The sequence below is a fragment of the Colius striatus genome, chromosome W, assembly GCF_028858725.1.
Source record: "Colius striatus isolate bColStr4 chromosome W, bColStr4.1.hap1, whole genome shotgun sequence".
Taxonomy (NCBI): domain Eukaryota; kingdom Metazoa; phylum Chordata; class Aves; order Coliiformes; family Coliidae; genus Colius; species Colius striatus.
In genome coordinates, this window is record NC_084789.1 from 1,838,191 (window position 1) to 1,860,328 (window position 22,138).

Consider the following 22,138-nt stretch of genomic DNA (forward strand, 5'->3'; position numbering starts at 1 on the left):
TAGCTTTATTTGTTCTTGTGTAACTTGTTCTTGCTTTTTGTAGTGGCAGCTTGGCAGCTGTTTTGGTGAGATTAGCTTGAACCAGTTTTGCGGTGATATACACACGGAAGTCGCCTGGAGGGCACCATGAGGAAGACTACTGACTTCCTCCAACGATCACCTAAAGAGGGTGAAAAAGACCCCCAAGATGGAACAAAGCATGCGCAAGAAGGAGAGGACCCCTACCCAGAAATGATTAACATATCCCAGCCCCTCCGGGAAAAGTCATGAATACGTATAAGGCCTATCCTATTTAATGCGAACTGGGGATGTGACTGGTGTGCGTCTTGGTAGAGCAGAGGCTCTCAGCACACCCGGTGCTGTTTGCTTGTTTTTATACGTTTAATAAATTCCAAAATTTAATTGGAATCCTGTTTGGGGATACATCATTTATCACACTCTTAAGCAGTGGGATCAAACAGCTCCCATGGGGCAGGGTCACCCTAGGCTGAACCTACACAGGGACCCCACTGCAGCCAATCATTTTGCTCGAGCCCCCCATAACATCAAGTGGGGATATCAGCCCCCTCCCACTCAGCACAACTTTGAGGTCTGCAAGCACTGTTGGATAAAACCTTTTTGCAGATGGCTGGCAGCAGACGCTCCTGCAGTACAGGCAGGTGCTAAAATTTTGCGTTTGCTGCTTAAATGAAAAACAGAATCCGGGCCATGGAGGGGTTTTTCATCACTTTCCCCTTCAGTTGCAATTACATTGTCCTGGTTTAGGCCCATACTGGGACGAAAGATCACGATTAGACTCAAGTACCAAAGACTTGAGAATTGCCAAAGGGCAGGGAGAGTTTAATTGCCGCTTACCATCCCAAACAAAACAGACCAGGCTACTGGGCTTGGTGAAGAAAACAGGAAATAATTTAATCCAACACCAACTAAAACATAACCATAAAACCTCAAAACATAACAAACAGAAAAAACCAGAGTGGTACAATGATGAAGAGCACAACCAGCCCTTTAAGACCACCTTCTCTCCACCCCTCCCCTCTTCCCGGGCTCAGAGCCCTGATCCCAGTGTCTTTATCTCCTCCTCTCATGAATGGCTGTTATGGTTTGGCCCAGCTAGCACAGCAGCACCATGACAGTCTCTCGCTTGGTGCCCCCATTCACCCCCACCCTTGTTAGGATGGAGGAGACCTCAGCGAAATGGGAGTAAAAAGATAAGCAGGGTTGTTGTGGATTAAGACAAGGGCAGCAAGGGCTTGCTGCCAATTACGGTTCTGGGCAAAACAGACTCCAGTACTCGACTGAGAGAGGAAAGTAGGAAAGTTTATTCTACAAGAAACAGAGTGGAATAAAAGCAAAAAGGGAGTAGGATGATGAGAAAATTACAACCAGAACTTTAAGATCTCCCTCCCCCATCCCTCCTTTCTTCCCGGGCCCAGCTCACTGCTCCCGATATCTCTACCTCCTCCCCTCTCAACAGCTCAGGGGGGCAGGGAGTGGGGAATGTGGTCAGTCTCTCACAGATGGGCTCTGCCGCTTCTGTCTTCTCAGATGAGGACGACTCCTGGCATTCTTCCCCTGCTCCAACACGGGTTTCCTCCCCCAGGACACAGTCCTTAATGAACTTCTCTGGTGTGGGTTGTTCCCAGCAGCTGCGGCTTCTGCCGATACAGGGTCCCTCACATGGGACACAGTTCTTGGTGAATATCTCTGGCGTGGATTCTTTGCCATGGTTGCAGTTTCTGCAGTTACAGGGTCCCTCTCTCGGGACAAGGCCTCTTCTGGGCATAAGTTTAATGAGCTGCTTTGTTGTGGGTTCCTCCCCACAGTTACAGCTGTGGAAATTGGGTCCCTTCCTCGGGACATGGCCTGCTCCGGCCATAGTGATAAAGAAGAAAATCACTGCCCCTGGCTCCGGGTCTGCAGTGAAGTGACTGGGTCCCCCCCACAGGATACGGCCTCCTCCAGCCATAGTCACTGTCCCTGGCTCGGGGTCTTTAATGAAGTGAATTGCTGCCCCTGGTCTGGGGCCAGCTTTAGCAAAATGAGTCTCTGCCCCTGATACGGGCTCATTATCAAAATGAGTCTCTACCGCTGATGCAGGGTCTTTAAAGAAATGAAAATAAATCTCAGCTTCACCAGTTCTCTCCATAGAATGCAGGGGAGTCTCTGCTCCAGCACACCTCCTCCTCTCTTTCATCACTGACCTTGGAGTCTGCATGGTTGTTTCTCTCACTGTTCCTACTCCTTGCACCACCACCAGCCAGAAGAAGAAGAAAAGGGCAGAAGAAGGAAGAAGATGGAGGAAGAAACCTCCTCTTACGGCTTCTTCTTAAAAAGTGATTGTGGAGGCGTCTAATTGGCTCAGTCCCAGAAGTGGGTCTGGCTCAGAGTTGAGGAGAGCTGTGAGCAACTTCTTACAGGAGGCATCTTTACAGATCCTCCCCCCTTACCAGAAAAGGTTGTCATGTCAAACCATGACAATGGCTCAGGGGGGCAGGGAATGGGGGTTTCAGTCAAGTCCATTCCAGATGGCTTCTGCTGTTTGTCTCTCCTCAGGGCAGGCAGGCTCCTCGCTGATCCTCCCTCCTCCTCCAAGGGGTACCTCACACACCCGGCAGTCCTGCATGGGCCACTCTGACGGGCATTCATCCCGAGGGCTGCAGCTCCTCTTTGCCTCCTGTGTGTGTCTCTGTGGCCCGCAGACACTGCACGGCCTGTGCTATGGCCCCTCCTCACAGTCTCCTGCCCATCCAGGTGCATTCACCTGGAGCTGCTGGTGCCTCTCAGTCCTGCCGTTGCCCTCCATGGGTTGCAGGGGCACAGCTGTGTTCTTGCCATGTGTTGCAGAGGGGTCTCTGGTCTGTCGCTCCTCCTTCCTTCCTCCTTCTCTGACTGTGGGGTCCGCATGATCACCTCCATCTTGTACCACTCTTACACCTCCTACTAAGCACTTCAAATTCCCATCCTTAAATAGTGCTGGCAGAGGCCCCAGATTGGCCCAGCAGGGCCAGTGGTGGGTCTGAACCCAAGAGATGGGGAAAGTCTGAGAACTGTTTATCAGGTCTGCACTGCAGCCCCCTCCCCCTGTTACCAAGCAAAAGTGGCTCCTCGCTAAACCATGACAAACATGTAATGTGGAGCATAGTCACAGATGTGCACTGTTGGGCAGGGTACTGTTGACTTGTCAAAATTAAAATGATAAACACTAACTAAAGGGAGTTTTTCCATTCTCCTACTTCTTAAAATGCTGATAAATTTTGAAATATCAGTTAAACACATCCCCCCTAACACTTCCTTCCCTCCATCAGGCTGGTTGTTTCTCCAGTTGGAGCAATGGATTTATGGTCAGGAGCTGTGAGAGTGGCTCCACCATTACCCTAAGGAGGGAAGGGATAAATAGAGGGATGCAAATTTGGCTGAGCTGGAATCAGACCTTCCCTCTGAGCACCAACTCGACAAAAGTCTCAGCAACAAAAAAAAATCCTTCCCTTGTGATACTCCTGTTCCCACTCATCTCCCTCATCTGTACTCAGCAGCTCCCACCACATCTCCACACTCCACTGTCCCAAGGAGCTGCAGGATTGATATCACATGGGACACCCAGGAGCTCACGTGTCCCAGTGGTGAGTACCACAGAACTGGGGTCCCTTTTCTGGGCAGGGGAGGGAAGAACAAAGCACAGGAGCCCAGGCTCCTGAGCAAACTAGTCCTCTCTGTGCCTCTGCTTCCCTGCTTAGAAAATGGGAGAAGAGAGGACGCCTCTGAATTGCAGTTTCAGACCTGCTGCCACAAAGTTAATATTAAAATTATTGCTACTTCACCCTTTCCTTCAGAGGTGACCTCCACAGCCTTTATGACAACTCCGTTTTTTATACTAAATGCACAAAGGAGAGGCACTGGGGACCCATTAAACTCCCTGCCTTAAGGCTGTTTTGATCACAGACACTTGATTATTTTTACTTATGTGAGTTTAAGAAACCGCACAGCACACAAGGTCAACGGTAAATAACATATCAGCATGAGCTGCATGCCAAACTCTGCTTCTTCTGGATGGCTCTTTAGAACTGACTAAAACTACTCATAAAGATAAAATCATCAATTTCTGCTTCTCCAGTTTGTTCTGCGCTCCCTTCCTGACAGCCCATGAGCTGGCTGGAGAAACCTGGGCAAATTCTTTGGCCTCCAAGTTGCTCTGCCAGTTGGCAATGCTACTGCTGGTCAATAAGAGAGAAAAGCATCAAAAAAGAATCAGGTGCTGGGGGAGAACTCCTGGGCCTTTTGAAGGAGCCCTGGGTACCCAAAAGACAAGCGAGGTCCCCCATGCTGGGGCATGGACACATGTGGCTGGGGAAAAAACAAAAGGTCAATAAAAGCAATTTCTGATTTAGAAGGGGAAGGAGAAGGCAGAATCAGGAAGCCCTTGGGCCAGGAGACAGAATAGCAATACCATTTTGATGCACGACCCATGAAGAGCTGAGCACTGGCATGGGAGCTGGTTTTCTCAAGAGCAGGACTGTATTTTGAACTCCAAAGTGTATTTTGAAGAGATTTTATCACCCAACTATGAGGACTGTTTGGGGGAAAAAACAGAACAAAGCCTCAATAGCATGAGCCCTTCTCTTTGGCACTTGGGAGAACCAAACTCTTGGGAGAGGAGAGGACTGAGGAGCTGACAAGGTCAGCGAAGGGCTTTGGGCATCTCTACCGACCAACATGGGCCACTGCTGTTCTTTGGGGGGAAATGAGACCTTTTGGCTAACAAATCCCTGCTCCTCCCCGGCCCTGGTCTCCTTTCAGTCCCAAGGGGCAAATCCCAAGGCAGTGCTTGCTCAGGGCTGAGGGGGCATCTCCAGGCTCTGCAGACAGCAAGACTCCAGCACACATCACACAGCCCCTCGTCTCATGTACATTTTGAAACCCTAGCTGTATTAAAAAAGTCTTTAATATTAACATTATTTATTATAATAAAGAATAGTCAAGCAGCGTGAAAAAAATAGCTACATTACCTTAAATTGCCAAAAATATACACATTTTTCTCTTTTATTTAATTAAAAAAAACCCACATCAAAACAAAAAGACACATGCAACATACTAAATGAGACATCAGCATCAAAATGGGTAAAGAAATATACCCCAGTGCAACTGAAACACAGATAATCTTTAGCTTTTTTTTTCTTTCCCATGCTCTCCCTCTTTTTCACAGATACACAAATGTCCAATGCTGACCTTCCAGCAGTGGCCCCTTCTTCTCCCCTCAATCTGCCAAAGGGACCTCTGGCTTTGAGACTGGTTGAGGTGATTAGACAAGAAGCACACTTTGAAGGGACTGGCTGCCTTTGGAAGATGTCAGAGAAATGTGTAAGTGCTCTACATCTTGTCCCTCCCTGCTCCAGAGAGACCTGAAGAGCAGAGTGGCTTCAAACTGCTGCCGTCACCAAAAAGCAATGGTGGGGCCAGCACGGACCAGGGGGGCTGGGCCCACAGCAGTCCTCGGCCCTCCCTGCTTTTAACAGCCACCTTGTCTGCAAATCCCATCTTGTACAGCACATTTCAGCCTCTCCCCAACTGCAAACTCACCACAAAACACCTCTCAGTGACTCCCCACCGGGATTTGGGCACCAAACTAGGGGTCAGAACATGGGGTTTTCCCTGGGAGACGCCACGTGATGTGTCACTGCCCCCACCAGGAGGAGGGACAGACACTTGAGCAGTCTTCCCTCCTTCCCATCCCCTCTCCTCCTACTACTGGCATGTTTCTAATCCCAGGGTGTGAAATTACTGGGAAGAGTTTGATCACGTCTGGGCAGGATGTCAGGCCCCTGTGGTTACAGATAGGTCTGATGGTCAGCATGGCAGCAAAGCAGCTGGCAACGAAAAGTTGAGACCTCAAGAGTAAAAAATGAAGTAAAAATTACTCCCCAGACAAACACAGCTGGCAGAGATCACATCTGCACATCTAACAGCCCCTGTTTTACCCCCAAAACTCCTGTCCATCCCTCTGCTGACCCAAACCAGCACTAAGGGATATCTGCTCCCAAATCCCAAGGACCCACTCCTTGCCAATGGGGCATTCCAGGGCCGTCCTCAGTGTGGCAGTCCCAAAACAGCCATTCTGTCAGCTGCTTTCAGCCTCAAGCTCTTCACCCGAGGAGGGGGCAGAGAGGTGAGACACTGCTGCAGCAACAGATGGGTGCTGAGCAGAGGGTCCCTGCACCGGGGTGGCTGGGGTGGCACCTCTGCATGCAGAGGGGAGGGGGACAACACAGCTGGGGAAGGAGGGAGAAAAGGAAATTTCAAAAAGTGCAAGCAAACAATTGTACCAGAGGGATTTTGGGGACTGGGAGCCAAAATGAGAGTCAAACCATTCATAACTGAAAGATCTGAGTTTGGAGGTCCCAGGCAGGAGGGAAGGTGGCACTGCTCAGCCCTGACATACGAGGCTTTTTCCTGCATTTCCAGTTTTAGCTGCTATCTTTCCAATAGCTTCTTAATCTTGTTAAAGCATTAGTTTTTCTTTATATATATAAAAAAATTATATATATATATATCTATTTCTGAGCAGACAGCAGTGTTCTGCCCAGTTCACAGAACTGGAGGCTGAGATCAGAAAGGTATTTTTCTCTCCTTTTAGCCTTCTTCAACCATTGTGGTGACAATCTTCCAAACAAACAAAAGAAATAAAATAAAATTTAAAAAAAAATATTAATAAAAAGAAAGATCTTTAGCAGATGAGTTTTGCCTATAACAAGCTTTTCTAGTACTATCAGCCCAGACCCACTGTTGCAAATTTGAGTAGTGCAAACTAGTGAGAGACAGTGGGAATGTGCCGAGAAAAAATATCCATTAAGGTCTGACAACTTTTTTTTTAAGTCTCTGTCCTTTTTTTTAAGACCCTCAGAGTTTCTATTAGCTGGAGTCTTCCTATCTGCCCCCAGGAGCTATGGATTTAACCAGGGGATGAGGGAAAAAAGGGGCATTTGTATGTTTGACGTAGGCATCCCCCTTCCCCCAGAGCTGCCCCACCTGTCCTTCTATCCATCCATCCAGCACATCCACCATTGGAGGAAGTTGATTTCTTTGCTGAGGTTCCGGGCTGCAAGATGGAGTTAAGGTCAAAAGGTGGAAAACCAATCACAGGTCCGATGTCCTAGCTCAGGAGATCAGTCATTGTCCCATTCCTTGGAGATCCCTCTTCTGAAGTGCCCAAGACCAGTGGAAGAACGTGGTTTTGCCAGACTGGAGTGGTTTGTGGTAGGTAAGAAAGAACAGGTACCTTGTTTGGGATTCTCTCTTCCCAACACATACATTTCTATCTCCCAGCTTGGACCTGGGAAACAACTGTCAGGTTCAAGCACCCCTTCTGAAGTCGGCTATGACACGGGTAATACTGGCTACAGCCCCTTTCCACAAGTTAAGCCTTTGGAATTCTTGGAAGGAAAGAGAGAGTTGGCACAAGGAGCAGGAGTGTGCATTTCAGGTGAAAAGGACAGCACTGAATCAACAGTAGCTGGCAGAGCAGTTGTGGCCACGTCCTTTAAAGAAGCAGATGGCTTTCACCTCCTCCCCAAGCACCAGTCCTTCCTTACCCATCACTCCACCGCTTGGGTCTTTTCAGGCTGGAGTTTGGATCCAGTTGATGTGTCAGGGCTTCATATGATAGCTAGAGAGAGAACATCCCAAGAGCCCCAGCAGATGAAAAGCAGGTGAGAAATCTCAGCTACAGGATTTCTTCTCAACCTCCCTGTCCAGGCGAAGCAGAGCATGGAGGAACTGCCACCAATGTCCCACCTTCCCCAACCTTGTCACATTTCGTGCTGCCTCTGTGGGCACTGCCAGGTTTCCTCTGCACTGTGCAGAAAGGAGTCCTCAGCAGAGGGGCTGAGGGGCCTTCCCCCCACCAAGGTCTTGGCCAAGGATGCTCAATGGTCTCTAGTGCCTCGGCCTGGGGCAGGGGGGCTACCCGCACGTGAACGCAGAGCTTGTTGCACTCACGGCAGGGAGGAGGTCCGACAGGCATCCAGCGTTAACGCTCCCCTCCACTCTGTGTGGGAACACAGCTTCACTTTGAGCATGTGTGGCAAGAGGCCAGGGTGGCGGGTAGCCCCCCACCTTCTCTCCTCCCGATAACCAGGGCTTGGTCAGAGGCATTACTGCCTTCCAAAGCACCTCTTGGCATTGCCCAGTGTCAGGAAATGCTTCTTGGAAGCCTTGTGCTCATTGCTCTAACAGTATCAAAGTTGACTGTGGAAAGCCACATTCCCCTGGCTGAGAGGAATTGGCCGCTGGTTTGTTCAGGGTGAGGGGGGAGCTTAGCCCTTGTCCTGCGTAAGAGGAGCTCCCTTTTCATTCATGCTCTTTAAGAAACAGAGAAAGAGACGCAGAGGAGACAGGTATCAGTACCGGATGGGCAGCAACACGCCGGGGCATAGGCAGAGCCCTGCTGTGCTGCAGATCTGGCCCTGCTCACCATCACCTCCGAGAGCAACGGAGACATGGGAGACCCAGGTTTCCCCTCTGCCTGGTTCAGGTCGAACTGGCCCCTTGACCCTGGCCTTTTTGGCTCCTAAACGTCTCCAACTGGGGCTGAACCTTCTGGGTATGGGTATAGGCCAGGGGAGGGACGGAGGAGAGATGAAAGTGTCACAACATCAGCCCCTAGACACTGGTGTTCTAGTACAAGGCTGCTTTACAGAGAGGCTGTAAAACCTCTTCACCACCTCTCCTCTTGGGTGCAAGATTCCTTCTAAACCCTGGGTTTCAACATGCAGTCACCTTCATATTTCATCACAGGGCTCCAATAGGGCCAGCACTGCCAGGGGCACATTGTCCCATCCAGGTCCCAGGGTAAACAGCCTGTCTCTGCCTCGCTCCTGCAGCAGGTCTAATGTGTGTCTGCGCGCACACACACACACACACACACACACACAATGAAGGGCATCTCGGGAGCCTCTGTGCCTACCCACGCCCCTCTCTGGGCCCTACAGAAGTCCTTGGAGGTAAGATCAGGATGTGACACTGGCTAGTGAGGGGTGCAGTAGAGCCAGTGGAGCACTTTGGCTCTCTTGCCTAAGCAGTGCCCTCACTCTCCCAAGTTAACTGCAGTGCAGTCTGGCTCTCTCCAGCTCTGTACAGTGCCCAGCACCACAAGCTCCCTGGGGTTAAGGTAGTGCTAGCAGCATACGCACCATTCCTTTTGGGGTGTTGCCATCGGCCTGCAGGTTGAGAAATGGGTTAGTCTGTGCTGTAAGGATGGGTGAGATGCCTGTCCCTGAAACCAGGAGACTGTTCCCAGGAGCGCTGAGCGGTGGGGTGGCCTGGGGAGCCATGAGGGCATTGCTAGGGTTGAGCTGCTGGGGGGAGAGAGAGGCCAGGAGAGAGCTGCTGCTGGGGGGTGGTTGAGGGGCCGAGGTCATCAGGGCACTGGCGCTGGAGTGCAGGGAGGCAGAGGTGGCTGCCAGGAGGCTGGTCATGGACAGTTGGGATGAGCTCATCATCTGCAACCGCTGCAGCTCTCGCTTCTGCTGGATTTGCTGCATCATCTGGAACACCAGGGCCTGCTGCTCCTGCAGCCAAGGGTGAGGAAGAGAAGTCAAAAGGAGGGTCAAAGTGCTCAGGAAGAGGTGACACCTAATACAAAGGAGCCAGAAGCCATGTGGGCACACTCCATCCAAGGCAATGTCCCCTCGATCAGATCTCTACAGGTAGAGCAAGGAACAGTCTGCCTTGTGTTCATTAACAGCCTATGCTTACAACCCTTCCAACTCCGTTGTTTCCTGATGGACAGGATTATCTAACCCTCACGAAGACACACAAATCTACTCCAATCAATCGACTTTAAGCCGCATTCTCTACCTTGAATCTCTAGATTGGCTGCTATATTTCCTTCCCCAGCCGGCCCTCATTAACAGCTCAGCCCTGACCCCCAGAGGCCAGGGAAGGTGAAGCAGACTCGGGAGACCAAGGCCAGGACTCACACCCAGGATGCCCTCAAATCCAACCAACTGCAGAAATCATTATAGCAACCATCGACTAATGCAGTAGGCTGAGAGCTGACATTATCCCCTACCCACGGGGATGCAGCTGAAGACAGAGTGACATCAGCTGCTGTGAAGAGAAGCCCTTTGAAATTTGCTTCTCCCGGGTTATAAATAGCCTGACCTAGAAATCTACCCAAAGAAACGGGCCAAGTTCATGGGAGATATAAATGAGCACAGCTTCATTCATAGGAACTGGGAGACCTCCCGTGCAGCTCCACCACAGGGGAGGGACACCACAGAGGCTTCTGCAGGGAAAGTGAATGCAGCTTTTACACACTCAGAGGCTTGTTTACCATCTATCCCTGCAGCCATTCCCAAAACAGCCAAGAGCCAAGATCCTCAGAACAGCCGTCTGATCCTTCTTCTCACCTCAAAGTCCTTAGCCACCCATCCAGTGCCCCCTGGCATCTCCAGTTGGTGGTGGCATTGTGCCCAGACACAGCTTGCCTGCCTCAGGACTAAGCGGGACTTTGGGGTGTCATGGTTTAGCGAGGAGCCGCTTTTGCTTGGTCACAGGGGGAGGGGGCTGCAGTGCAGGCCTGATAAACAGACTTTCTCAGACTTTCCCCATCTCTTGGGTTCAGACCCACCTCTGGCCCTGCTGGGCCAATCTGGGGCCTCTGCCAGCACTATTCAAGGATGGGAATTTGAAGTGCTTAGTAGGAGGTGTAAGAGTGGTACAAGATGGAGGCAACCATGCGGACCCCACATTCAGAGAAAGAGGAAGGAAGGAGGAGCGACAGACCAGAGACCCCTCTGCAACACATGGCAAGAACACAGCTGTGCCCCTGCAACCCATGGAGGGCAATGGCAGGACTGAGAGGCACCAGCAGCTCCGGGTGAGTGCACCTGGATGGGCAGGAGACTGTGAGGAGGGGCCATAACACAGGCTGTGCAGTGCCTGCGGGCTGCAGAGACACAGGAGGCGAAGAGGAGCTGCAGCCTTTTGCATGAACGCCCATCAGAGTGGCCGTGCAGGGCTGCCGGGTGTGTGAGGTGCCCCTTGGAGGAGGAGGGAGGATTAGCAAGGAGCCCGCCTTCCCTGAGGAGAGACAAACAGCAGAAACCATCAGGAATAGACTGACTGAAACCCCCATTCCCTGTCCCACTGAGCCATTCAGTGGGGGAGGAGATAAAGACACAGGGATCAGGGCTCTGAGCCCAGGAAGAGGGGAGGGGTGGGGAGAAGGTGGTCTTAAAGGGCTGGTTGTGCTCTTCATCATTGTACCACTCTGTGTTGTTTTCTGTTTGTTACGTTTTGGGGTTTTATGGTTATGCTTTAGTTGGTATTGGATTAAATTATTTCCTGTTTTCTTCCCCAAGCTGAGTAGCCTGGTCTGGTTTGTCTGGGACCATAAGCGGCAATTAAACCCTCCCTGCCCTTTGGCAATTCTCAAGTCTTTGGTACTTGAGTCATTAGACCCTGGATGGGCCTAAACCAGGACATGGGGCTTCTCTCTTTCTAATAGAAAGCAGGGTCCTCAAGTGAGTTCCTCTTCTCCTGAGGCCCTCAGCACATGACATGCAGGAGCAGACATGACTTGCATTCAGAGGTTGCTGGAGGAGGTAACTGCACCTCTGATTCTGTGGTGGTTTGGCGCTACCTTCTCACACCCTCGGGATGGAGTCATCTTTCTTTTCCTTTGTATGAAAAAGTTCAAATCCCCATCTCCCTCCCTCCAGGAGGTGCCGCACCTTCCTGCCTGAAGCTTTTCTCCTCACTCCACTCCCAGCAGCCCGGGAGCCAAGGAAAAGGCATGTGACTCTGTGGGCAGGGGACTGATGTGAAGGAGGGAGACCTAAATCTTGCTCTGGGCCCCAAGACTCTCCCATCAAACAGCTCATCAGATGAAAGGTGCCAGCAGGCATGCTTACCGGATTAAGGGGCTGGGAAGTCAGGAGCTGCTGGAGCTGCTGGAGTTGCTGCTCGTGTTGGTGCAGGACATGCCGCTGCTGCTCTGTCAGGGGACTGAGGCTGGGCACGCTGCAAGGGGAGCAGGGCACAGAACATCACCTTGGTCCTGCAGACACAGGGCTTCCCTCCCTCCCTTCCCTCCCGGTGCTAAGCTTCTGATGGAGAGGGCAGGACTGTCCCCTTGAGCTCCCCTCCCTGTCCTCACCTGCTCAGGCTGGTGGAGAGCTGCAAGGTCGGCAGCCCGCTCGCCTGCGTCAGGGTGCTCGGAGACTGGGCGGCTTGAGCGCCGTTCATGCTCCCCAGGATCCCGTTGATGGGCATCTGCTGACCTCCTGCCAGGGTCCCCATCAGGCCGTCCACCATGGGCACTGTGGAGGGGCTGTGGCTAGCAGTGGAGCCTCCCCCCAGCCCGCTGCCTGCCACCCTGGCCAGGCCATTCACCTGCTGCACCCCGGGCAGGGGTAGCGAGGCAGGACTCTGCTGCAGCATGGGCAGGGGTGGAGGAGTGCTGTGGAAGGACAGGGAGGAGCTGCTCCTGCTGGGGCAACCTGAATGAGGGTCCTGGGGGAGAAATGGACATAAGAGCATCAGACTGGGGCAGCTTGTGAAAGGTCAGCTCAGCTCCAAGGGTGCTTTGGGCAGGAGCTGGAGGTGGGAAGGGAGGCTGTGAGTGCAGATGTATACTCAGAGAGGGGGCCCAGAACTCAGACACACTTGGCTGGGTCTCTAGAAGTGCAGCCAGAATAACCTAGAAGCACTCTCACCTCAGCTACTCTACCGAGATGAACAGAGGAACGGGCACTCCAGAGAAAGAAACCTGATTTCTGGGCATGGACTACAAGGCTTTATGAGCTGGATATCAAGTCAGAGAACTGGGACTGCACTGCTCTGTTCCCTCCTCAAGTCCCTTCCCTAGCTGGCTGGCGGATGTGGTGACCAGTGTACCTCTGAGGAAGTGGAGAGCGAGTTCTCGATCCCAAAGCTGTTCTTGCACGGGGGACTCTTGCTGATGCTCAGGGAATCGTTGCAGACTGTATGGAGGAAAGAAGGGAAGATGCAGAGTCACGGGTGGAACTTGGTGTTGCCACAGCAATAGCGAGGGACAGTGTGTACTGTCAGTGGCTATAGAGGGATAATTGGGTCAGATCCTCCTCACTGTGACCCCCCTCCTGCCCATCCCAGGGCACTGCTACGAAAGGGTATGGGGTGATGCCTCCCAGGGGCCCCCTCACCGTTGGGAGGCAGGATGTACTGGGCCTGGCTGCCTGGGCCGTTGCTGCTGGTCACTACGGGGAAAGGGACTGAGAGCTGGACGTTAAGGAGCTGTAAACGCTCCTTCTTGGCCGTCAAAGTCATGATCTGCTCCTGGAGCCGCTGGTTCTCCTTCTGCAGCGAGTGCAGGGCCTTGAGCATTTCTACAACTGTAGGGAATGGAAAGAGGGGGAAGAGGGACAGAGTAGGGGACGGAGAGAAGAGAGGAGGATCCACAGGAGGTACCACAGTTAGACCACAGTGGGGGAGGAGATCAGCCCCAGATCACAGCCTCGCTGCCAGCTACTCCCCTGTGGCACAGACCAGTGCTTTGTCCCCCACCCAGCAACTTTGCCCGTGGGCAAAATCCCAGTGGGCTACCACACAAATATGCACAAGGACCTCTCCTCCCACAGCCCCAGCCCCAGCCCTGAGCGACTCACTGTTTACACCGGCTTCCCCGTTGCCCTGCTTCTCCAGGAGCTGCTCGATGTTTGGAGTAGCCTGAGGAACATTCTCCAGCTGCCCACTGCTGCTACAGGACACTGTCTGGTCGAAGAGGGTTGGCAAGCTGCTGATGGGGGACCTGGGGAAGGGTTGAGGAGATGTCAGAGGCCTTTCCCTAGTCTGCACCTGCACTCCTCTGCTTCCTTCTCCCCACATCTCCACGCTAGGAGTGGCTGCAACCCTCCCAGCCTCAGCCTCCTCTGCTCCACTTCAGGAGAGCCTTCCGTTCCGGTTAGCCCCGGCTTGGATTGGAAAAGCAAACCTGCCTCTTCCCATCCCATCTCACTCCCAGCCCCGAGGAGGAGGGAAGGAGCTGCCTCTACTTCCCCCCAGCCTCTTTCCCTTTCCTTGCTGTGTCCTCCCACGCTTCCCGAGGGTGCGGATGCGGAGACACCCCCGTGCCGGGCACAGGGAGGACTCCTGAAGGACACTCACATGGAAGAGAGACTCTCCTGGGGCGACGTCCCTCGGCAGTCGAAACTGCAGTCCTCCAGGTCGAGCTCTGCGTGGGGAGAGGGACAGGGAACCACGCTAGTCACAGGCGACCGGCCCTCGCAGGTGCCCGGCTCTGTCACCCGCTGGTGGCTTGTGCCGATCCCCGCTAGATGGGAGCACTGAGCAGCGTAAGGTTCCCCCCTCCTCTTCCCGCCCGCCGTGGGAGGGGCTGCGTGTCACCCCACGTCACGCCGGGAGTGGCGGCGGGGCAGGGAGGGGGGAGCTGTTCGTGTGTGTCACCCTGTGAAGGTCATGGACGCGACTCACTTCCTAATGGCAGGAGACAAATTTGCAAACACCCCCCCCCCCCCCGCCGGCTGCGGGCAGCCGAGGGATGAGCAGAAAAGCTTTTTCTTGAGCTGCAAAGCTGCGGGGAGGGGAAGAATGGAGGAGACACTTTGCTGAGCCCGTAAGGATGACAACCCTATGCAAAGCCCCACTCGTCTCTCCTAAGTACCACTGCAGTCTTCTGCCTCCAGAATCCTTTCCCAAAACCCAGCTAGGGTCCTCCAAAGTTTCCAGATGCTTAAAGAAGAGCTTTGGTGTCCAGAAGCTATCCCCATAGCCATCCCTCTGTCCCAGGGAGTGATGGAGCCACTGGGATATCTCCCATCCAAACATGAATCGAGAAGTCAAGTGTATTTATCTGACATTTGCTTTCTATCCCCAGAGCCTGACAGCTCATAAATACATGTTCCCCTTGCTCTGGGACATATCAGATGTTGTGATTACAGCCTGCACCAGCTGGCTGACTTGCCTCTCCTCTTTTTCACACAATAAGAGACATTTCTTATGTGCAAGAATCCAGGAAGTCTCCTGCAGGGAACATGGTGATTTACAGTATAATGCCCTGAACAGGACCTTAGTTACTGGCAGTATTTTCTACTGCTGAGAACAAGCAAACACAGCTGCTGTTCAGCAGCTCTTACAGACAGGTATGAGTGGGATCCTCACTCCTTCATCCCCATGGAAATGTCTTCCTGGCCATCAATTACAACTGACCCACTCTCCTGAGGAGAAGCCACTGCTTTGTGGAGGTGACCAGCCCTTGCCACTCAACAGCAGCCCCCCAGAACAAGACACCATGTGGAGATGAGCCTTGATTTCAGGAACACCATAAGGCCCATGAACTTCCCAGTTTCTCCAGTCCAAGATCAGCTCTCAGAAGGGTGGGAACAGTCAGAGTCCAGCAATGCTTCTCAGTGTTGTTTCCATCCAAAGACCACCTAAACCCTTTGAAAAATACTCACAGCCCTGCTTGTTGCTGTCACATTGTTTGCCTGTGGCCCAGGGAGCCTGTGTTCATATAGATATATATGGCTTTGGTTTTCTGAAACAGTACCAGGCTCCACAATTATTTCCTGGCCAACATCATCCTGTTGTCTACAGAACAGGGAGATGACTGAGTTATCACACAGAGACAGCACTTTCCAAGGCAGCAAGTATGAAAACAGGGCTTGAAGACAACTAGAGAAGATAAATACATTTGGCCTGTCATCATAATGAGGCAGGATCCAGAACAAGCTGTGGGAGGAAGAACTAGACAGTAGCTGAGGGAGTAGGAAGATAAGAATCAGACTTTTTGTACTGCCAAAGGCACCCTGGTATCAACCTGCATGGGTGCTAACAGTTTCTGGGTTCCCTCATCTGTAAGATAGGGTAATGCCATTTCCCAACATCACATTTCATTTGTGAAAAGCTTGAATGTTACTGCAATGAGAGCTCTGTCTCCACAGGGTCTGTCTACACAGTCACTCTCAGGAAAGGTAATCCGAATTAAGGACAAGGCGGGATTCCTTAAAACTCCACAAGCATTCCATTAATGACTTGGAATTAAAGCAGTTACCATACTTCTGAGTGAAAATTGCCCCACACAGGAGGTTTGATACATGTTAATCAATCCCTATGGGAAAAATATTTTAAAAATAAGTGAATTTGGCTTCACACTCTCTAGGCCAGGAGCTCCAGCAGGAGAAGATAGTGATGGACAAACCTTACACGTGACAAGTCCAGAAGCTGTTCTGAAAGCTGCCTAGAACTGGGAAAAACCCCACATCCTGAAGCTTCTAAGTTCCCAGTCAAACAAAACCAAGCAATCTTGGAAATGGAAACTAAGGATGGAGGGGTTGTTTTTTTTTTGAGCACTCTGCATGTTGGATTTTGCCTAAATGACTCATTCATCAGTAGCTGCAGGGCTGGAACAGAATCCAGGCTGTCTGAACCACGCTGGGCCTGAACCCCAGGGATTCTCCTGACAGTTGACTCACTGCAGCCTCCTGTAAGTGCCTTGCCAAGGGGAAGTGGTAGCTGGGTCATCTCTCTCTTGTTGATTTCCAGGAGGGAGGAATAATTCTGAATCATCTCATTCTTTCCTTAATTCCAGGTGACTAAATGACTCCTGACTCACAGCTCCTATGCAAAGGCCCTGACTCCCGCAGGGTTGGTGGCGCAGTTCCCTTCCTGTTGCACCCAAGCAGACTGAAAACGTTGCCAGTGACACACAGAGACAGACAGGCACCTTTCATGAGTTTGGGGAGTTGTTTTAAGTAAGCACATGTGTTCATTCATGCTTCACATGCAGGCATGCACACTTGTTAAGGCAAACAAAGGCAACACCGGTGTCAGATGATCTTAACGAGGGCTGTGTGTTTTAAAGTGCTTGTCACTCAGTGTGACATCAGCCAGAGTTTTACCTCCCAGGAGGAGTTTCAGCATCCAGCATGCTGAGCTGCCAACATTTCTGGGCTAAGGGAGCAGGAGACAGTTGCACCACTAACTGCAACGTGTGAAAATCCAGAGGGTGCTTTTGTTTAACTACTAGTACAAACCAAAAATCAGGCCTGCTCTGTTTTGGGGGGAAAAAAAAAAAAGCAAGAAATCTTACAGTGCTTCAAGTTTCCTGCTTATTAACCAGGCAGTTTTCCAAGAAAAATTAATTTGCCTTGGTGGGAAAAAATGAGCAGTTGTAAGTAATTCAGCGTTGGCACGTTCGTGGAAGCTGACAACAGTGGATTTTGTTGCATTCATGACAAAGCCAAAGGGGAAGGGCAGAAAGTAACTGAAAACAGAAATGGAAGATGAAAATTAAGAGTGTGAGATATCTCTCATTTGAGAAGAAAGCTGGAAAACAAAACCTCAACACAAAAACGCCCAAACTTTAAACTTCTTTTGAGCAAGCAAAGGCTCACGTTAGTTTTCACTAGGTTTTTACAGCTTCAGTGTGTAAAAAAGACAACAAATTTCTGCAGGGAAGGACTTAACATTCTTGCACTTTGCTAGCATGTGTCCCAGGACACACATTACCCAATGGACATACCAGCAGATGTGCTCTTACAGGACTGCAAGCCAGCCCTTCCTTAAGGCAAACACAAGCACCCTCCGCCTTGGGGAAAAAGCCACTGATCCCTCTCTCCTAGCCCCTGGCTCTCACATGCAAAAGATGGGAGCAAGTAGGGAGGGCAGATGGAGAACTATGGATGCAGCTGTCTGGACTTCTCCAGGGAGAGCCCTTCAGAAGTCCAAACTCACATACCTTCTCATTCACGTACCTGCCCGACTGCTTTCTGACTGATTTAAGAGTGGGTTGATTGACAGTCCAGATGCGAGGGTACTTCCAAAAATACGTGAGGAAGGGTGGCTGAACGTTGAATCTGCCAGTGAGAACACCTACATGGCAAAATAAGAAAGGAGAGAGGGAGAAATCACTTCTCAAAAAGGCAAGAGGAAAAGAACTTCATTATTCCATCTCTTGAACCCAGTTTGCTCATGAGAGAGTGTTAAATATATCTCCTTGGAAGTCTCGCTAGACAGTTGAAATCTTCCCAGCCTCATCTCGGAGCCAAGAGGTCTGAATGAGCCATGTTAACACTGAGGCTGTAAAACTAACTCCTTCCTCCCTGTAAAACACCTCTCCCAGTCAGCTCCCAACAAAGGACGAGGCTCTGTCTCCTGGCACGTGCACAGCTCACCCAGCTGGGAGGTGTGAGCCCTCTCACCAATTTATCTGTGCTGGCACTGGTGGCAGGGACCAGTCAAGCAGCAGGAGAGGAGCAGAACGGGATGCAGCACACACTGACAGCCAGGCCTTGGCTACCTGAGTCCTGTCAGTGCTCCCCTTATAGTCAATGGAAAGCAACATGTCCTTTTAGACTGGAATTCCTCCCACCCTGAAACAGGCTGCATGGGCTGTGGTGCAAAACTGCCATCAGCTTTCTATAGACTCTAAGACTCCTCCAAACTGAGGATCAGCTGTTCCCAGGTGGAAAAATCAACTCCTCTGAGCCCACAAACTGTCTCTGCTCTGCCAGTGGTTGCTCTGTCCAACACTCTCCTCAACTATGGTCCCTCTCCTGGCCCTGATGTTCTTACCTGTGTGGTGGAGACTGAGGAGGAGGAAGCTGGGATGGTGCTAGCAAAGGGAGACCGATTAAGCTGTGGGAGAGACGAGGTACCCTGGTGTGCCAGGAGGCTGGAGGAGAGGGGTGTACTGCACACAGTTCGGAGCACTCCACCCCCGTGGGAAATAGGGTCCTTGTTACTGGTGTAGATCCCTGCAAGGGGAGGAGACAAGTCAGAGCCACTCTCCCCTTCCATGGCCTGGAAGCAGTTGGTTTTCTGCAAGGCTCTATCTCAGAAAGGGAGGGTGGCACCAATGCACCAAACCAAGTGTAACATTGCTTCAGCATCTCATGGCCTGACACGCAGCGAGGATGGTCATAGCCCACAATTCATCTGTCCCAAACTTTTCCCTCTCTTGTTTGCTCCTTGCACCCCAATACAATTCAACAGAGAAATCATGGCATAAAGTGACTCAACAAAGGCACATGTCAGTGGCAGAAGCAGGTAGTGGGCTCAGAGAGTTCCACTCTGCCTGTGCCAGCCAAGAGACCATGCTCTTGCTGAGCTAACCTGTCCCCTTCCATGATGCCCAGGGACAGATGCAGGAGGAAGAAAGGGTGAGGAGAGAGCTGCTGCTGAGGGAGAGGACCTGTCTGACTCCCCTTTGGCTCAGGCACATGGCAGAGGCAATGACCAACACCGGGTCCCTCACAGCCCTGACAACATCTCTCTGCAGGAGAAGGATGGGAGAACAAGCAGGAGATTGAGGTCTGGTGAAAATCCCTTTATTGTTCCAGGGGGAGGCAAAAATAAATTGGCCTAAGGTTATGATTATGGAAGCTGCATCAATTCTTGCAGCTCCTCTCCTCTCTCAGGCAGTGCAGGGCCAGGGCTCCATGGAACACATGACAAAATTATACCTCCCCCTCCTTGCAATCTGACCTAAATTGGAGCATCTGCAAACAACTCACAATAGACCAATGACAAGTTCTGCTGCCAGAACAGTGTGTCAAACCTCATCCCTGAGCAGCAGGCCCCTCCTCTGCCTGCTGCCTTAACCCCTTCCTACCACATGTCCTGGCTGCCCTCACCCCTGCCAGGCCAAGGAAGGGAACTCAGGCTGGGAACAGCTGTAAACCTCTCAGCAGAGTTAATGGTGTTCCAGTCTCCCAGCCCTCTGTGGATGTGGTAAGACCAGGATGAGAGGTTTTGCTTCTAAAAGAGGGGTTAAACTTGAACCACTTACGACAGTCCCTCATTTGGGGTCAGACTGTGGTTGTTTGGGTTTGGTCTGTGAATACCCCTCCCTATGGCTTTGCAAATTAAGCTCTGGCTAGCTGAGGTTTTCCAGCACTTGAGCAAAAAGGGTTTGAAATGCTCCCCAGCTCAGATCTGCAGCTCAGCTGCAACAACAAAGTTGACCCAGAGTTGATTCTAGGATGAAGGCCAAAACGGGAAGGGGAGACCCAGATGTGGATTTTTATAGCTCCTGGGACTGAAGGGACTGGAACTTGTGCAAACAGGACCAGATACCAGACCAGTGAGATGAAAAAGAGAGCAGAGCTGGGAGGAACTGCACACCTGGAGCCCTAAGGGGGAACATACCTGACCCCAGCAGTGGGGACTCCATGCTGAGGCTGGGCAGATTCCCTATGTGGCTGAAGGACCATGAAGAGTTGCCGATGCTGGAGCTAACATGAGAACCCCCAGAGAAGGGTGATGAGGACGTAGACATGGACCCAGCCAGCTGGGCACTCAAAATCTCTTTGCTTTTGCCCCCTTTCGGTCTGCCAGGCCCGTGCTTGTTCTTCTTGCTACTCTTATGCTTCTTTTCCTTCAGCATCTCTCCCTCCTCCATGCTGAGGGCCAGCATGTGCTTGTGGCTGCTGCTGCTACTGCTGCTCCCACCGGTCCCCACTGAAGGGCCACTGACAGGGTTTGAGGCCTTATAGTCCACAGAGGAGGCATCACGGCCTCTTTGCTGGCTCACTGTGGAGGTGGAGAAGCGCATGATGGACCCAAAGCCTGAGAAAATCACCTTCTGCTCAAAGATGTCCCCCTTCTGGCCTTCATACAGAGGGGAGCAGTGGGAAGAAGAGGAAGAGAAAGGCTTCTGGTACTTCTCGTCGTCCTGCTCAAGCTTAGGGAAGGTCACAAAATCCTGGGAGCACTGCAAGGTGCTGCAGGAGGTACCTGGGGAAAGCTATCTTTAGACACACAGAAGTATCAAAGAGGAGTAAAGCAAAACATCCCTGTTCTCCTCAGCCCTTACCTGCAGGCTGGAAGGTCCCGCTGGATGAAGCTGAGCTGAAGCCAACCGAGCTCTTCCCGCTTCCCGTCTTTTTCCCCTTGTGGCTGCTGCCATGGCTTGAGGACTTCCTGCCTTTCACCTCTGACCTGCTGACCTCCGAGGTCTCTTTGCTCCCCTCATGGTGGCTGGTAGAGCCCTGGCAGCAGGAAACACGGAGGTGACTCACTCAGGCCAGATGTAGCCACAGCAGGTGCTCTTTTTACAAATTTCCCCTTAAGAGAAGTAATTGCCCCCTTGGCCCACGAAGTGATGGTCAGGTTATGTTACCTAGCAGAGAAAAACAACATTTCCCTCTTGCTGCTTGGTGGCACCAGGCTTTACACTCCCAGGGATTAAGATCATTCCATCTAACTGCAGGAAATTAAACAAGGCACTGACAATCAGGGCACAGGCATCAGAGATTCCCCTCATCATCACTAGAGTACCTCAGAGGGTTATTTAGCCCAAATAAAATCTGAGTTTGGCTGTGATTCAAACTCATTTTTCATCTGCATCTCTCAGAGGTGCTATTCTCAGCAAGGTCATTCCACCTGGGGGAACCTGCTTGTCTTTGTGCTGCGATGGGAGTTTCCCTGAGTTCCCTCAAGCAGCTCCAGGGCCAGTCCAGGGCTTTCCAAATCCACTCCAGCAAATATTTCACAGTGACATTGTTTAAGCAGCATCTGACCATGTAGCAATAGATGCTATCCAAACTTCCCCTATAAGCCTGCAGGAGACAGGGAAGCAAAGGGGAGGAAGAGGCTGGCTAGATGCTAGGAAATCCAGGAGCTTGGGATGAGAGAGAGAAGTGTCAGAGTCTAGAAAGGAGAGAATGCAATGAATCGAAAACCAGATCTCCCCAGGGCACCCACGCTGGGATACAAAACCTTCACGTTCAAGTCACTTCAAAGCCAAACCAGCAGCGTTCAAAGATCACTGCTTGCAAAGGTAGCGCTGCAACTGATCCATATTACAGACGCAGCTCCAGTGTGATGGCTGTGGCCCAAAACATAACACCTGTACATTAGTGCAAACATCTTTTCTTCCTCACCGAGCAGATACAAGGAGGACACAGAGAAGCACAATACCTTTCTTACATTCCGCTACCCCTGACTCCAGATGACCTCTTCTTGGAGAGAGGTAAAGAAAAAAGGGCTTGTAATGCAGACTCACGAATGCCCAGATAAAATTGTCCCCCATTCCTCCCACATGGTTTAATCACTCTGCACAATGCAACAGCTGGCAGCCTAACATACAACAGATGTGCCGGGAATATGAAAGACAGAAGGAAGGGAGTGGTGGAAA

The 22,138-nt window shown here is 51.5% G+C and overlaps 1 protein-coding gene across 3 annotated transcripts in view; it reads right to left on the bottom strand.

Annotated features, from left to right (window-relative positions):
* Positions 1-6,196: 6,196 nt before the first annotated feature.
* Positions 6,197-22,138, bottom strand: part of LOC133628585 (protein AF-17-like) — a 51,210-nt gene continuing 35,268 nt past the window's right edge. For 2 of the 3 annotated variants that reach the window (XM_062016976.1, XM_062016974.1), the window contains exons 9-20: positions 20,816-20,990; positions 20,149-20,736; positions 18,574-18,755; positions 17,754-17,871; positions 14,146-14,212; positions 13,647-13,789; positions 13,185-13,373; positions 12,898-12,983; positions 12,158-12,513; positions 11,913-12,021; positions 9,186-9,563; positions 6,197-7,660 (exon numbers count right to left, since the gene is read on the bottom strand). In XM_062016976.1, coding sequence (XP_061872960.1) covers positions 7,583-7,660; positions 9,186-9,563; positions 11,913-12,021; positions 12,158-12,513; positions 12,898-12,983; positions 13,185-13,373; positions 13,647-13,789; positions 14,146-14,212; positions 17,754-17,871; positions 18,574-18,755; positions 20,149-20,736; positions 20,816-20,990 — 2,469 coding nt within the window. In that variant the 3' untranslated portion in view covers positions 6,197-7,582. The remainder of the gene's footprint in view (positions 7,661-9,185; positions 9,564-11,912; positions 12,022-12,157; positions 12,514-12,897; positions 12,984-13,184; positions 13,374-13,646; positions 13,790-14,145; positions 14,213-17,753; positions 17,872-18,573; positions 18,756-20,148; positions 20,737-20,815; positions 20,991-22,138) is intronic. The other variant, XM_062016977.1, reaches the window with a different exon arrangement.